The sequence below is a fragment of the Electrophorus electricus genome, chromosome 10 (assembly GCF_013358815.1).
Source record: "Electrophorus electricus isolate fEleEle1 chromosome 10, fEleEle1.pri, whole genome shotgun sequence".
Classification (NCBI taxonomy): domain Eukaryota; kingdom Metazoa; phylum Chordata; class Actinopteri; order Gymnotiformes; family Gymnotidae; genus Electrophorus; species Electrophorus electricus.
Window position 1 is genome coordinate 14,589,822 of NC_049544.1, and position 17,140 is coordinate 14,606,961.

General features: G+C 41.8%; 1 protein-coding gene across 22 annotated transcripts in view; it reads left to right on the top strand.

The window, feature by feature from the left end:
• The window catches only part of ptprma (protein tyrosine phosphatase receptor type Ma), a 163,865-nt gene that overhangs the window by 117,781 nt on the left and 28,944 nt on the right, over positions 1 to 17,140 (top strand). For 11 of the 22 annotated variants that reach the window (XM_027001916.2, XM_027001925.2, XM_027001935.2 and 8 more), the window contains 2 exons: positions 3,873 to 4,008; positions 5,716 to 5,745. In XM_027001916.2, the coding sequence (XP_026857717.2) occupies positions 3,873 to 4,008; positions 5,716 to 5,745 (166 nt within the window). The remainder of the gene's footprint in view (positions 1 to 3,872; positions 4,009 to 5,715; positions 5,746 to 17,140) is intronic. The other 11 variants (XM_027001967.2, XM_035530607.1, XM_035530608.1 and 8 more) reach the window with 1 other exon arrangement.

The window sequence follows — 17,140 nt, forward strand, 5'->3', positions numbered from 1 at the left end:
CGAAGGCTTGTGATGTCCAACTAAATTAGGAAGCATCTTTGATTCTTGGGCTGTGGATGAGCACTTTCTATGTCTGAGTTCTTCTTGATCAGTGTGGCGTATTCCTCTGCAAAGTTTTCACTTTTTAAAAATATTGTTCAAACTACTTTTGAACTACTTTTCAATTTCAACTCCAGGAACTTCTCAACTATACAAAAAAAAAAAAAAAACCCCACCAAAAACATATCATCAACTTCTCTAGTACACCAAAAAATAAAAAATAAAATTTGCATCCTTATCTGTTGTCTAGGATTGAACCTTAAGGTGATATATGACTATGTGTATGTGGGTGTATGTGTGTTTGTGTGTGTGTATAAATTTGTGTTTGTGTGCATGTGCATGCATGTGTGTTGACTTGTTTTCGTGTCTCTCACCTTTATCCATTAGAAGTGAGGGGTTTGTTTACTCAGTATGCTGGAGGAGCAGCTGTTACAGCTCCCCTCTCTGAGGAGCTCCCCTCCCACTCAGTGCTCTCAGAGGCCACGCACATCCCTCCAGCATGTGCGGAGGAGCTCCATCCCCTCCACCGCAGTACCACCGCAGCCAGGGGGTGTAGCTCCTGAGCACCAGCGGGATGCAGTCACCACACCAGGCTGGCAAAGCTCTCGCTGCCCGCGCTCTCCGGCATGCAACTGCTGCACAAACTGCTTACAAGCATGGCAGGGTACCAAACTTACAGCAGGCAGGAAATCGAAGCTGAACTGCGTGAATGAGAGCACTGGACGCCTTATGTTGTTTCAGTATGGATGGGGCAGAAGCCTTTAGAACTCATCATAAACCAAACCTCAGTAAGATAGCAAAGCTTGAAAAACAGCTACAAGGTGTGAAATATTGCAGGGGATATTATATAGAAGATATTCACACACAGGCTCATACACTCACACATACATGTACCCGCACACACATGTACCTGCTTGGTGCTCTAATACTGCTGAGTGGCTTGCTGTTCAGTCCTCATGCTCTCACCTCTGCAGTCACCAGCAGTAAAACTGAAATTCTCCCCAAAATGAGACCCTGCTCTCTGACACCATCTGTCACCACAGTAACCATGCCGCCCAGGCCGAGGTGATGGATGTTGTCATGGCTGATTGAAAAAGTGTAGCGGGCAGCAGGAATAGATTGGCAGCCAGGCTTGGATTGAACGCTGGGTCCTGACCATTTTTCATCCCCTGCTCATTTAGAGCACTGGAAATGGATATTTCACCTGGTTCAGAACTGATGTGCCTTCCCATTATACAGTAAACAGACGAACACTCCCCTCTCTTCACCCCAGGTCCTTCTCTTACCACCACACATTCTTGGTCGTGTGTGTGTGTGTGTGTGTGTGTGTGTGTGTGTGTGTGTGTGTGTGTGTGTGTGTGTGTGTGTGTGTGTGTGTGTGTGTGTGTGTGTGTGTGTGTGTGTGTGTGAGAGAGAGAGAGAGAGAGAGAGAGAGAGAGAGAGCGCGCGAGTCAGTCAGTCTGAGTCTATTTTTATGTATGTATCTCTCTCTTTCTCTCTGTCTGTCTCTCCTTAACTCACTTCTTTCAGGCCTATTCTATGTTATTTCAGTAAGGCTAGGTGCTGTGAGGTTTTGGTTATCTCTCTTGAGCAGATATTAAATGTGTGTGCCCATGGTGTGATCAAGTCATTACTGCCTACTCAGGGAATAAATAGCTGTGAAAGAAGTTGTCCTCTCTCTCTTTTCCCTTCTTTTCTTTGGCTTGTTTTTGCTTCTTTTACACTGCCACTCACCATATGTGACCCAGATTTGAATATCCAAAGGCGATAGAAACGCAGTTATTGTGCCCATGAAAGAAACAAGAAGAGAAAACACAATGAAAGTGAAGAAGCATGGTTAATGAGTTTATCTCCTTCTCTCAGGTGGAGGAACAGAGAGAGAGAGAGAGAGAGAGAGAGAGAGAGAGAGAGAGAGAGAGAGAGAGAGAGAGAGCGAGCGAGCGAGAGAGATCAGAATGACAGCTTAATTTGGCTTGGACCGCCAAGAGTAGAGTGACGTTTTAGCAGTGGGAGGGTTAGGCCTTTTGTTCTGATCATGAAGCAAAGGAGAAACCTGAAGGTCCAATTAAAGATCCTATTAGAATAATCATTCTCTGCCTTAAGGGGTAAACACTGCATAGCTAATGAGAGAGCTATTAGACATGTAGATCTGTACCAGAGCATTAGATGTGTAGCAATGTTCCAGCTTTATGTATATAGCAGTCTAACAGAGCATTAGACATGTAGCAGCACATTAGAAATGTAACAATGTACCAGAGTTGTAGATACACTGCCTGGCCAAAAAACGGTCACGCACTCTAATATTTCGTTGGACCGCCTTTAGCTTTGATTACAGCATGCATTCGCTGTGGCATCATTTCCACAAGCTTCTGCAATGTCACAACATTTATTTCTGTCCAGAGTTGTATTAAATTTTCCCCAAGATCTTGTATTGATGATGGGAGATTTGGACCACTGCTCAAAGTCTTCTCTAGCACATCCCAAAGATTCTCAATGGGGTTCAGGTCTGGACTCTGGGGTGGCCAATCCATGTGTGAAAATTGTCTCATGCTCCCTGAACCACTGTTTCACAATTTGAGCCCGATGAGTCCTGGCATTGTCATTTTGAAATATGCCCGTGCCATCAGGTAAGAAAAAATCCATTGATGGAATAACCTGGTCATTCAGTATATTCAGGTAGTCAGCTGACCTTATTCTTTGGGTACATAACGTTGCTGAACCTAGACCTGACCAACTGCAGCAACCCCAGATCATAGCACTGCCCCCACAGGCTTGTATGGTAGACACTAGGCATGATGTGTGCATCACTTCAGCCGCTTCTCTTCTTACCCTGATACACCCATCACTCTGGAACAGGGTAAATCTGGACTCATCAGACCACATGACCTTCTTCCATTGCTCCAGAGTCCAATCTTTATGCTCCCTAGCAAACTGAAGCCGTTTTTGCCGGTTAGTCTCACTGACAAGTGGTTTTCTTAAGGCTACACAGCTGTTTAGTCCCAATCCCTTGAGTTCCCTTTGCATTGTGCATGTGGAAATGCTCTTACTTTCACTATTAAACATATCCCTGAGTTCTACTGTTGTTCTTCTACAATTTGACTTCACCACACATTTAACGGATTGCTGATCGCAATCATTCAAGATTTTTTTCCAACCACATTCCTTCCTCGAAGATGATGTTTTCCCACTGTCCTTCCACTTTTTAATAATGTGTTGGACAGTTCTCAACCCAATTTAAGTAGTTTCAGCAATTTCCTTACATGTTTTCTAAGGAAATTGGCATGCTTGATGCATGCCAATAATTTGACCCGTCTGAAACAGATAAAAAAATCTTTTCCACGACCTTTTCTTTCGACATGGTTGTTTAACAAATGAAAAGCTACTTATTGCATCAGTTAGGGTTAAATAACTTGTTGCCAGCTGAAACAATCACCCATGCAGTAATTATCCATTGGGAGGCTCTTACCTATTTGCTTAATTAAATCCAGGTGGTGACCTTTTTTTTTTTGGCCAGGCAGTGAATGTAATGGTGTCTAATCTAAAACTATAAGGCCCAAATAAAGCTCCAGTGAATCTGTAAGGGGACCATAGTGAATTCCTTAACATCAACTCCTAGTATAATTCAACCCGTTGTGATTGCTGAACAAAACTGCCAAACTGCCTCACAGTTTAAACTGACTGACTCTGACATGAATTTCAAGTGCATCTTGCATAAATTCATTGCATAATAGTTACATTTATATAAACACACCAAACTACCCAGGTGATATAAACTAATGGCACTGAGGTAGAAATTGCAGGATCGTGATCTGTCGCCATGCTGTGGATTACAGGGGCAGCAACTAGAAAACCTGATGCAGTGGAGCCAGAGAAACAGACAGACCACACAGTTAAGATTGCTGGTGTCATCGCGGGCATCCTGCTCTTTGTCATCATCTTCCTGGGTGTGGTGTTGCTCATGAAGAAACGGTAAGGTTGCCTCATGCCTCTCCAGTGTCTCAGTAGTGCATGTATCTCATGTTATGACAGTCCTGTTTAATATGGAAAATGGAAAATACTGTCCAGACCTTAACTGCTGGATTTGATGAGCTTTTTCATAATGTTTTATTAGCAAACAGAAATAAATGAAAGTCAAGGTATTGTGTGCATATGATTACATGAAAGTCAACTTTAGTGAATCTGTGCTGTTTGTCTTGCAACTCGCAAACACCCCCTTTTGTCAACTGAACAGTGAATAATTGACTTGATTGCTCTGATAACCAGCATTAAACTGCATGTGGCACCAGTGTACAACACATGATAAAATATTCATTTTTTTCTCTCTCTCTGCTATACCCACATAAATGAACATGTTTTAATGACCCTGAATCAGGAAATAGGAAAACATTTCTGAAACTTATCTCTGGAAGAAGGGGAAAAAGCAAAGTAAGATAAGAGGGAAAATTTGATGAAAGCTTTTTTTCTCCTTTCAAAGGGAGGCCTAGGGCATGTTGCTGCAGGCTAGTTTACATTAGCTCTCGTCCTCAGCTGGAGTAAAAGCCCTCTGAATTCTGTACAAAAACCTCAGGCAGCCACACTCTGCAAATAGCCCAACTTCTTATTGTATACAGCAAAAAGCCTCTCATGCACTATGTGAGTAAGCAAGTGTTGGATGACTTTGAATGGAGCTCCTCCCTCTCTCTCTCTCTCTACTGTGTAGCATAGCTGTAATTTAAAACAGGAGAGAGATGGAGAAAATATGTTTTTTAATCCGAGTCATTAACCCACTTTGAAGCATATTCATTTCTATTGATTTTGCTGGTGAGTTTCAGAATGGCCAAACATTTGAAGAGGCTTGCCTTCATTTTGCTGACTAAGCAAGACAGCCAATTACATAAAATCGATTGTTTGCATTGATAGTAGTTTTTAGTATAATGACTGCTCTGCCTATAACTAATTGTGATTTGATGGAAGCCATTGCAAGGGGCATCAGGAATTGAGTAGGGACTGAAATCAGCCAGTCAAACAGACACATAAAAACTGTAGTGTAGTATAGTTATTTGATTACTTCTGTAGTATGTTAGTCACTGTCACTGTGTTAAACATTAGTCAGAAATAGAAATAAAATGCACTAGAATTTTTCCCTTAAACCAGTACTTAATAGACCAGGATTTCTACAATAACAGAATCATCAGTGATGAGATGATTTCAACCATTAGACAAATCTCTAGGATGATCATTTCTTTTATAGTCTTATTGGTAGACAGATAATGTTAATATCAAGACCCTTTTGGGAAACCAACTCTGTCTTAACAGCTTTACCTATAACTCTCTCTTTCCTGATCTTTCCATTTCTGCTATCTAATGTGACAGTGGCTTTTTGCTTGAGTATTTCCCAGAGTCCCTTTCCCTCACTCCTATCTTATATGAGGCCTAAAGAAGTCCAGTTGGCAGAGGCCATCCTTGGCCCAACCCCCTTCCCTCCACTCAGCAAATCAGAGCCAGGTCTCACATGCCACGCCCACTGCAGCCACCTTGCCCTCACAGTCACTCAAATAGCTCCTCACTTGTGTCACCATATCAGGTTTTGTTCATTTTCTATTTTTCGGACATTAATATTTTTACTTTTTCTTTCCTTCCATTTACATTCTCCCCTCTCCACCACTGCTTTAATCCTTCCACCACCCCACTCGGCAGAAGAACCTATCACTCCTACACTTATTACCTGTAAGTAACCACTTTGTGAAACGCTTAGTTACCATGCTTTCGCTCTGCCACGCCGTTTGATATTCCATGCATGACACTCAGTGACTTACTTCCTCCTTTCAAACTGAAGCACAAGGTTTCCAGTGTTCTTGCTGTTTGGCATAGAACTAACAGGCCTCGCCTGAAGATGTCAGTCATTCTGGATACATTCTGATATTTCATGCCTTGGCAAGTGCCATCCAGGTCTTTTTGTTATCCTTTTGTAAACGATACACACGTAAGTGAATCATCTCTTGGCACTGATACAGATGAGCTCTATTTTTAACTCTTGAATTATTAATGAAAGAAAAAGCCTGAAATATGGTAATTATTCTCTTGAGATGAATCTATAGTGCTCCAGTTCGAAGGGGGTGATTTGATTAGTTACTGATATCCTAATTTGATGGAAAATTCCCTAAGGTATTAGAGTGTTTCCTTAGTCTTAATGGATAGCACGCAGCTTAGTTTTCCACTTGCTATGATTTAAAGTGTTAAGTCCTCTGTGCTAAAGGCAAAGGGAAAACTGTGCTGCTCAGGCCTCGCAGCATTGGTTCACTGGAATGACAACTAACCCCAACTCTCTAACATCTATGAAAAACTAACACACACCAGAGATCAGCAAGGGTTGTGCCTGCCCATTGGCCTATTCCCCTCCTGCATCCCATCACACTCACCCAATGTCCACTGACCCATTCCCTCCTGTATCCCATAGCACCCTGCCATTACTTAAATTGCTCTCAGTTCTCCATGTCCTACATTTAACCAGTGCTTATCTCACAACTTCAGTTGGTTTTCTTCCCACCATGTTTTTAACTTTGCTTTGTTTTTTGCATGGCCTTTTTGACAGCATGCAATTCCTTCTTTTGCTTTACACATAAAGCTGACAATTCTCTGTTAATAGGCTGTAGTCATTATGACAGTCCAGTGTAAAGAATAGCCTGATGCTGACTGAGCATACAGGCTGGCTGAGCTAGAGCTTAAGGCAGGCTGTGAAGTCAGGAGAGTGCAGCAGGGGGTTTGCAATACTTTTCAATCTCCAATTGAGCTGATGCTCAAAATGTTTTAACATTAGAACTTTGAGTGTAAACTCTATCCATCAGTGTCTGTTTGACCTGATTATATAGTTAAGGGCAGAATTTAATCTAAAATTTGATTATGGAGCCAAAATTACAAAACTGAATGTTTTGACAGTCATGCCTTGATCTGTCAAGTTCAAAAATGTTTCTCTACGGAATAAAAATGTCGTTTTTGTGTTTTGTGTTTCCCAACCCCCTCCCCTCCCTCTCAGCTATGGTTAGAATAAGTCTCTGATGAGTGTCTGCATGGCATGGAGATAAATCCATGATATATGAGAGGGATGGTTGTCTATTTCTAGATTTCACTTTATTTTGTTAAAGATCCAAAAGAATTCTGCTAGCTTCTTTAATGCTAATTGCCTATTTTCAAGAGAGATAATTGATAGACAAAGTCAGGACCCTATATTCCCCATCATTTATAAATGTTTTTAAGCAACAGTGTTGTGGCAGGTTTTAACTATAAACATTAAAGAAATCACACTTGGAAAGGTATTTTGGTCAAAGACCTTTATCATACGTTACCATTTGATTTGGAATGAATTTACAAGAAAAAGGCACAAACAGGTACATTGTTCAGAGAGACTGCCAGTGTTATTGCACAGAATTGCTTGCTTCCATCAGATTTTTAGTGCATTGTATCCTCATTTTAACTTTCTGGAAATTGTGGACGTAGTTTATGCTTTTTGTAAAGTATGCTGTACATCATCACCGGGAAGCTGAAAGCAGTGAAAAGGGTATTACGACGCAGTGTTCTCCATCACTGCCTCACACGGTGGCTACAGCAGAAGCAGCAGCCATAAAGCACAGGGCAGAGGAGCACGGGTCAGCCTCTGGCCACTCCCGCCCCCTCTCCATCACCCAGTGGCGCTTAGCAGAGAGCACTGCAGGACAGGGCCATTTAACTCGGGCCTCGCAATGGAGTGAGGCACACCGTGCGAAAGCCTTAATTAAATCCTACACTGAGAGCTCACGCAGAACAAGAATTAAATTAATTGCAACAACGGGATGCGCATTTGTCTCGTTTGACAGCCTATGTGTGTTGAAGAGGAGTAGGAGGGAGAGGAAGTGCAGAAGGATGAAGAGGCAATTTGCACCCTCTTACCACACGCCTGATAGATGGGGGAGCTGTGAAGAGTCTCCTTTTGTCCAGGTGTCTGGTTGTTGCCAAGTAACCCCCAATCAAGTTAGCTCTTTGTAACACAGACCCCTCCCAACAGCTAAGAGATGTGATAAGCAAGCTTAGCTGCCATTTGGAAATGAGCCGCCAGTGTATGGCAATTTATTCAGTTTGCCTGGCTGAGCAAACTTTCCAACATGACATCAAGTTAATTCTTTGTTGTTAATTGGTATATGGGCGCACACCTGGGGATTTACAGCGAGCAGGCACCCTCCGATACAAATCCTTGGAGGATAGGAAATTAGTGTGCTGTGATGAAGTGTTTCTCATTCAACCATTAGAAAGGGATGCCACTCACTGATTAAGCATCAGGAACATATATTAAAACACAAGTGTATGGTACCATATGTGTGTCTATATGGTTGGTATTTACATATCACAAATTAGCACCTTGGGACTTGTGACTTTTCAGTTTCTTTTACATTCTGCTATAAATCTAATCAAATGCACTTGTAAACAAGCATTGAAATGTTGGCTTGTTGGATCAAAAGGGCTCTGAAATTGTTGATTGAGAGCAATCTTTCTGGAAAGGAAGTCTGTAGGAAAATAGAAAAGAGGCATATTCAAAGCTATTGCTAACAAAGCTTTTACTGCCACCTACATGACCAGCTCTTCACAAATCATCACTATACAAGGCCTTCGACTGTGCAGTGGCCAGTCATTGAGCTTGTCCCATGCCTGACTTTCATACACATGCCGAGAAGACTAGTGAAAAACTCAGGAGCGTCAAAGGCTGACTTCGGCGTAAGCTGTGTCCTCGATGCTTTAGTTGAACAGCCCTTTTTTAATTCCACTTTGCTCCAGGTCACAGCAGAGTACATTCATTTTGTTTGTGACAGGAAGGCTTTTTTCTTAATGTGGCAGACATGGCTAGCAGTTTTCTGAGTCAAATTGCAAATTTGGGGTAACAGTGCAGTGGCAGAGGTAGGAAACAAAATTGCCTACTTTGCAGAGACCATTAGCTCTTTGATTCAGCCCAGGTAGTCACTCGTTGGTGGGGCTGATTGGGGAGCAGCCTAGCAGGGTGCTTCCTTCACATGTTTTCCTTCTACGCAGCTTTTGTCACAAGCTCTGTGACTTGATTTGGTTGCTGGCTCTTTTTGCAATGCAGTAATAAAGTTGTATATAAGTTCACATTTAGAACAGATTTGTTATTACATTAAGATAAAGACCTTTTTGGACAATATAGGTACATATCAAAGTGTTTATCATTCTCAGGGACTTTTTGGGTGGTTGCTGGCTTTTATATTTCGCAGGATATTTTGTGATCCGGGAAGCAGACTTTGAAGCCTCCGTGCCCAGACTCCGTGCTGTAGTGCAGCAGGTTTTCATAAGTTATCTGAAATATAAAAAATAAGCAAACCAAAAAAATCATTCTGTCATTCATTTAAGTCACACAGCATCAAAGAAGATATTATTTTATGACACCAGTTTTGGTGTAAACACATCCCTTAATTTTTATTCTTATATTATTTAAAATTTAAGCATATCTGTGAGATATTTTATGCATGATTCTATCCTTATTGCAATCATTATACATATATTCGTACATTCATAAATGTAAAATGTTTTGTCTAAAAATGTAACACAAGTGCTTAAAGTAGTTCTTTACCATGGAGCTTGTGTCACAGCCATACCCAGCCTCTGGACTACACTAAATGCTACCAGGGAGCACGTGTCTGCCGATGACGAGAGACCATGCTGTCAAGACCTAACTAGCCCACCCAAGAAAACACTGCACATACAAAGCATACTTGTGTTTCTTTAGGCTTGAGTTCAGTTTCTGATGCCTCTTGGGACCTTCACTGAGGCTTTTAATCATGGTATTGGGTGCTGGTTAACATGAATCACAACAGATTTTAGCAGGCAATCTTTGATCATAACTAAATGCCTGCATAGCCAGTATGACAAGCTAATCATGAATGTTACATGAGCTTTAAGTTCGAGTTTAATGATAAGCATTCCCATAATCAGAATTTGATATGCATCCTTTCGGAAAAAAAGGTTTTTGACAGCTGCTTGTGCCATGTCTCTATGCGGACTCAGTGGCCCCGGTTTGTCTGTCTGCTGTGACAGATTGTTGAGGTAAGGGCTTACAACAAGTCTGGCAATGAGCAGCAGATGCTATGAAAGAAGATGTTGTACTTCACCTGCAACATTGTAATTAAGCTGTCAACATGTAATGTCTTAATGTTTCTTCCTCCCGTATGATCTTTCACGCATGACTTACACAGTCGAATCATCATGCAGATTGGGTTTTCTCATTCATCTAAATAGACAAATTAAAATTGCAAATGAGGTTTAGTCAATCTTTATTAGGGTCAGACCTTTACTTGTTTTTCTAATGCTTGGCAGTGTCAAGAATGATGCATCAAATGACAGTGTGAATTTTGCACAGATGTCTCCTTCTCAAAGCATAAAACATGGTCTGTATGCCTTATCTTTTAAGTAAATTAATTCTACACAATTTTTAAAAAGATATCTATTGCTTCATTTGTTGGTACTGGAGAGATCACCACTTGTACAGTAAAATAATATACAGCATATGAGATGTTTTATTTTTTTACACCTAAGTGTAGCATAACTAAAATACAGTTGTTACATTTGGTTTACAAAACAATGTAATAATTTAACACTGTTAACCTCTAACTTTGAAAAGTCCAAACTCCTTAAAAAATCACAAGACTTTTTTGTAAGCTTATATTGAGCAAAATAATTGTTATTAGAAGAACAAGAGGGAAAATATTCAGTTTCCAGTTTGGCTGACATGAACGTTGTATTATCAATTATCTATTTGTTGACAGTACAGCCATGTCACTAACTCATTTCTAACAAAAAATATCAGTTAAAACCTTATGTAACTTCTGGTACTCAGCTTGAAGTGGAAGTCTGTCAGAGAAACTGTAGAGGTGACCTCTGTCGCTGAACGCTGAATGCTGCTGACGCCATGGTAACAGCTCATGCCAAGCTCCAGTGCCCACGCTACTCATCTGCATCATCAACCACACATACTAGATCATTCCTCCTAATCGGCCATCATAGTCTTCAGTGTCCATGTATTGGTTTAGAGACCTAAATGGCAGTGTAACCATCAACATTAATACTCCTAGATGTATGCATGCTGAGTTTATGTGCACAATAGGCAATATCATTGTTTACTATAATATCATTGTTTACTTTTATATAGTGCTGAGCTAAAGAAAATTTATGTTGTTTAGATATCTTGGTATTACAGTAGGCCTTAGAACAGAGATTTGCTACTCACTGAGAGTTAAATAAAGAAGAGTGCATTACAGATAGCATCACTGAGATTATTTTCACATTCAGCCTGTTCAGCCATTGCCAACATATCGAATATGAAATATCTTTTAGTGAAATGAATTGGCCCCAAGCTTCCATGTTTCGTTCTGCGTGTTTCCTACATATTAATGGAGATGGGTCTGCACTCCTGTCTGTCCGCCTCGCCCTTACCCCGAGGTTGGTGTCAGTGCAGCCCTGCCCACATCCAGATTCATAGCTGTAAATGATGAACAAAATGGGGTTTTGTGCAGTGGTGGCGGTCTGGACAGAGTGCCTTGCTCAAGGGCACATGTGCAGCTCTGCTCTCCAGAGACCCTGGCAATCGCAGCTCCCTACCACGCACAGCATGGTGGGAGCTTTTATTTATGTTTTTCTCTCACGAAAAAAAAAGAGCGAAACTTACCTCCCTTTAAAAGGATTTTTTCACTTTTTTTCATCTGTATCAACCTAAGCCCTCTCCATCTGCAGGGTTTCAGGTTAAACTTCAAATGGAAGTGCTCATGCCTGAAACGGGAAAATAAATGGAAAGGAGAAAGACAAAATGTCTCTAGTCACTTTTGAAAAAAGGAACAGAGAGAGAGAGAAACGGAAAGGTTGAGAGAGGACATGTGCCGGAACGTTGACAAGCTCGCTGGCATTAGAGATGCATGAACCGTGGGGGTGTGGTGTGTGTGTGTCAGGTAAGGCACACCAGGATGGAACTAGAGGGGCTGTATGCTAAAAGCCATTCTTCTGATGCCCATCATTTCAGGATGGCCAAAGGCAATAAACAAGCGCACATCCCATGTTGCAGCGCAGCTTTCTGGCCTGCACTGGAGTTATGTCCATCGCTGTGCATTTGTCAGTAACTGCAACACGCAGCACCATCACTAGAAATGCACTGGCCTTTTGCCTGGCTTCTTGAGAATATCACCCCCTCGAGACCCTTGACCATCTAGGAAGTCCACAATGGGAGTCTGTGCTGTCCTCTCGCGTCTTGCTGTGGCAATATTAGCATAGCAGTTTAAAAGAGCCATGCAGGTGTTAGAGTTCTACGTGGCAAGTTGGCACTGTGTTTGCAGGTGGAATGCCTGGCAGGGTTAACCCAACTGGAGCGGGGCCGCTACGGCACCGAGGATGCCGGTCTCGAACATCTCTCATTAGAAGACATGCTTTTCTCGCTCGTCTGGTGTTGGATTCGCACAGCCTCAGTGCCAACCTCCCCGACATTCCCAGTGTTAGACAGTGCCAGCCTCCCCAGTGTCAGCTTCCTGTCTCAGGATTGATGATGCCGTCTGTCGTTTGTCATTTTCTTTCCCCGGCAGCAAGTTGCCAAGGACATGCCCTGTGTTTTATCATACGTCAGAATTTCCAAACCAGTGCAGTTGGACTTGGAGCAGGATCAAAGCAGAACTGGACAGTTTCTACCTCCTCTTCAGGATACAAGCCAATACTGTATTGCTGTGTTGATCATTATTCTACAACTTACTGCAGTAGTATAATAGTTGACCTGTTTCTACTTTTAGATTCTAAGGAGCACAGAAGCATTTACCCAGTGTGAAGGCTCTGTCCCTCCTGACTGATGATTTTTTTTGGCTTCTGATTGGAGAAGTGCTGCAAAGAACTTTCATTTGTTGTTTTCCATTTCCTGTATCCTTGCTCTCGCCATTTCACCATGACATTTGCAAGGAAATGGGCTGCTCTCGCTTTTGTCACATTCCCTGCAGTTGTTTGAAAAAGGGCTTCAATTGCCACTCTTTCCCAGGTGAATACATGAAACAGAGACAATCCGAACATTAAAAAAATAAAATAAAAGGAGAATAAAGGGAAAAAAGAAGCAGCACGAGGTGCCCATAGAATGTTTGTGTACTTCAAAGTCTAGTTTCCAAAAAGACGTTAATATAGTTTTAATGTAGAAAACAACAACAAAAAATGGGCAAATTCTTAATGCAGTTTTGGCTACTAAGTTGAGAACTTTTCCCTAAAATGGGAAAATATTGTTCTTCTAGCAAAGCAGGCTGGCTGCTTGTAGGAGACATTATCATTTACAAAGATGAAAAGCAAAATTGGGACAAATGTACTGAGGCATAAGTGGCTGTCTGCATGCACACTTATCTGCCAACTCCGACGCTGTTGACAGTGAGTTTAGTCAGTCCCATACTACATGCAAATACCAAGGTTGCTCTTCGAGGCAAAAACTCTGGTTGCTGGTTTAATACCTTCAGGCTGTCGGTGTTGCCCAGGTCTATGTCATTTCTCAACTTACATTGCCATGTTTCTGGAGTAAATTGGTCAAAATGCTGACACTGATAAATGCAAATAAAATAAAAAAGAATAGAAAAGAATGAGAAGCTAAGTGTAAACAATAGAATGTCATGTTGATGTGCTCTGAATGTGTGTGTGTGTGCTCTGAATACCTAATCTTGGCTCTCTTTCCCCAATTCTATTGTTGGTGTCACAAATCTAGTAGATAGAAACAACCTTGAATAGATAGACAAATGCTGTTTTGCTGTTTTATGTTTACTTTTTTATTGAACATTTGTGTGGTATTTGGAGCGTTTAATTGCCAGCCACTGTTGCTGTCTGTGCATTCTGGGAACATAAACACCAAATGTTTTTGTATTATTTTTTTGCTCCATTCAGCATTGTTGTCACCATCTAAAACCTGCAAAACTGAAGTTGCTACTGCAGTCCAGAGACTACCACTTACTCAGCAGAACCTGTGGTTGCATTGGTACAAAAGTATATACAGCAAAGTAGTTCATGTACCACATGTTGCTTTACTTGATGTTGTATATTTCCTGTGTTGCCAGTGTTGTTGTGTTGTTCTTTTATGGGAATAGGCTTTGTCTTAAAAATGAGATCAAATGCTTTGTTTATTGGAGATATTTAATGGAGAACATGCCATTTAACCATCTGACCATATAAATGTTCCTAAACCGTTTAACTCTGGGTGTAAATGAGAATAAGTAAGTTTGTCTCCCCCACTGATGAATATTTATAGGTCTAATGGGCCTAATGCCCAGCCAGTAAATAACAGATAGCACATTAAATGACAGCATACGTTAAGTGTCACTTAGACAGCAAACAAATTTAGGGAAGCCGTTAAACTATTAGCTTCCTGTGGAGTTATCCATTTGCAGAAGTGTTCGGAGACCAAAGGGTGCTGGCAGCCATATGGAACTAAGCAGAATGCAATAGACTTATATGGAGATGGTGACTGCACGAGGGCTTCATTAGCTCACGGCTGTCCATTAGCAGAGACTGTGCCATGCTGCGTTTAAGGGGCACCTGCCGGTTCTCACTTTCCAGTTGTTGCAGTATCGACGTGAGAGAATATTATAGCGCTCAAACATTCCACGTGCTTTCTGTGGAATTGCGAGGTCTTGCATTTTAAATTCCTGCTGTCTTGTTCATAGTGTGATTTGCCATTCTCTTCGAAGAGATGAAAGGGAGAAGGAATCATTCGTTATGACAGGAATGGGCCATAAACTCTTTCCATTAATTTAACCACCAGGACAATGCATTTTCTGTTCTTTGTGTTTATTCTGTAGCATGTTAGCTTGTGTCTGTTTCTCAAGTCATTAAGGTTGTCCAAGCTACAATTTGTCCCCAGTTTACCAGCTCTGATTCTTCCCCGTACATAAATGCTTCGAAATGAGCTAGGCTCTGCCAGTAACTCTGCGATTAAGGCACCCACTGTAATTTTCCAACGCTTTCTGCAGACACTTTAATTTGTTTTTAAGTGCAGCAGCAGAATGACTGCTCGGTGACAAATCTTCGCCGATGCAAGCATCTGAAACGAATGCCGATTTGGATGATGACAAGGGCCTGGAAATTTTAAGCCGCTGTTTGCAAAGTGCCACAAGAGAGATTTAGGTTCTGGTGGTTAAAGAGTTCTCTGTACTTTGAAGTGTCATTACCTTCAAAATACCCGGCAGTAAATCAGATTGGATTAATTGTGAATATAAATGAACATGCAGTCGAGAAACAGGAGCTAGGGCATTAAAGCACACCTTACATTCATCAGTCATGCAAAAGTTTTGCTTCACATTTGATGTCACGGTGTTAATTTTTGACAGCCTAATTTTTATAGTAAATTTCATCTGGTTTGAGTGGGTCATGCCACAAGCAGTGTGTGATGACTAGTTATACATTACATGGCAAACATAGTATACATACTGTATATGATTACTTTCATAAACAATACAAAAACATAATGTCCTAATTGTGGGAATATTGACATTAAGCCGTGAAATACAAAGGGTGCCTTCCTCAGTAATAAAGATGAGCTCATAACGAGAGCCCTGGGGGCTGTTAGTTATCTACAGCTCCCAAAGGGGAGTGCTTATGCTGAATAGGTCAGCAGTGCATCAGCCCATCAGGTGGATTAAGATGATGTAATCTGGACAGACGAGGAGAAATGCCAAGCAGCACACAGTGAAGAGGTATAGGCCAAGTCTCCCAGTCATCCTGCTATGACACCAGGGTTACACGGCCTTCTGCTTGCTTCTCTAGGACCTCATGAGGATGAAGGACGCTTGGTGAACACAAAAAGGCAGCATAGCTTCAAGTTTAAAAACACCCACATGTTTATTTATGTTGGAAAGATGTAGAGCACCTTTAAAAGTACAGTCAACACATATGGAAAAGTTTATATTCAGAGCAGAGAGCCAAGAGATGAGCTAGCAGGGGAAAGATGGCCGATGTGACTGTACTCTGCATTTTGCCCGCAAATCCCCTCAGGCTGTTGGAGACCATCTTTCTCCTTTTTTTATTTGTAAAAAAGCCCCAATCTCTCTGACCTTCAGCAGCTAAATGCTGGAAGGAAAAGAAGGTATAGATAGGGAGAGAGGGCTTTACTTTCATTTATTTATGTTTAATGTGCAGGCTACAGGGGCCAGGTTTGGCTGGCCACTGCTGTTCTGTTTTACACCACTTAATGCTGAGCAGGATCCATCAGAATCATGCAAGAGGGCCTCCATTAGAGATAAGAGTGTATCCCGTGGCACAGACCCTCTGACCCTGAGGGAGAAGAGAAGGAGGGAGGCCAGCCATCAGGTGTGCTACCATTTACATTAAAATGGCCAGTTGCTCCTGGGACGGAACGGCTGATAGTGCCGCATTGCTCTGGAGAGGACACAGGTCGCTCACCCAGCTCCCAATCACATTTGCGGTCGCCATTTTCAGATGGTGACACTAAAGCCCCTTTTACACTGCAATTTTTCACTGCCGTGTAATGCTTGTGGAGCACTTCATGTTCAAATACTATTCAGCTAGTTCTCTTGCTGTAAAAATACCAGGCTATTGCTGTTGTTCTCAATTACTGTAGCATATTTCATGGTGTTACAAGGCTAGGATTTCATAGATTTCATACAGTTTGTTGTGAAAGAGGCAAAAGAATTGACATCATTTTATTACTACAAAATACAAATAGGCACCCACTGTTAGGGTTAGTAGCTGGATGGGAGGTTGGATTGATTAGATCAAAGCCAGTAAAGCACCTTTGGCTGGTGGTCAATATGTAGTTTGATAGAGCCTTGGTAACACACCCAGTAATGAAAATGCAACAAACATTCAAAGTAAGCTGACATCTCTAATCCCCCTTCCAACACAGATGTGTGTTTTGTTCGCCCTGCACCAAGGTTATGCGTTCGGTCAGAGAAATCAGACAGATTCTCTGCTTCTCTTCTGCTCTCTAGCCAGCAAACTAATCAAAGGTCAACATGATCAGCATGCTTTCACGGGCTCTGCAGACTGTTCTCCATTTTTGGCACGAGCAGTGTTGGTCTAGGCAGTAGTGCAGCCCTCCACACCACTCTCTCCCTGCCTCGGCCCTAGTGGA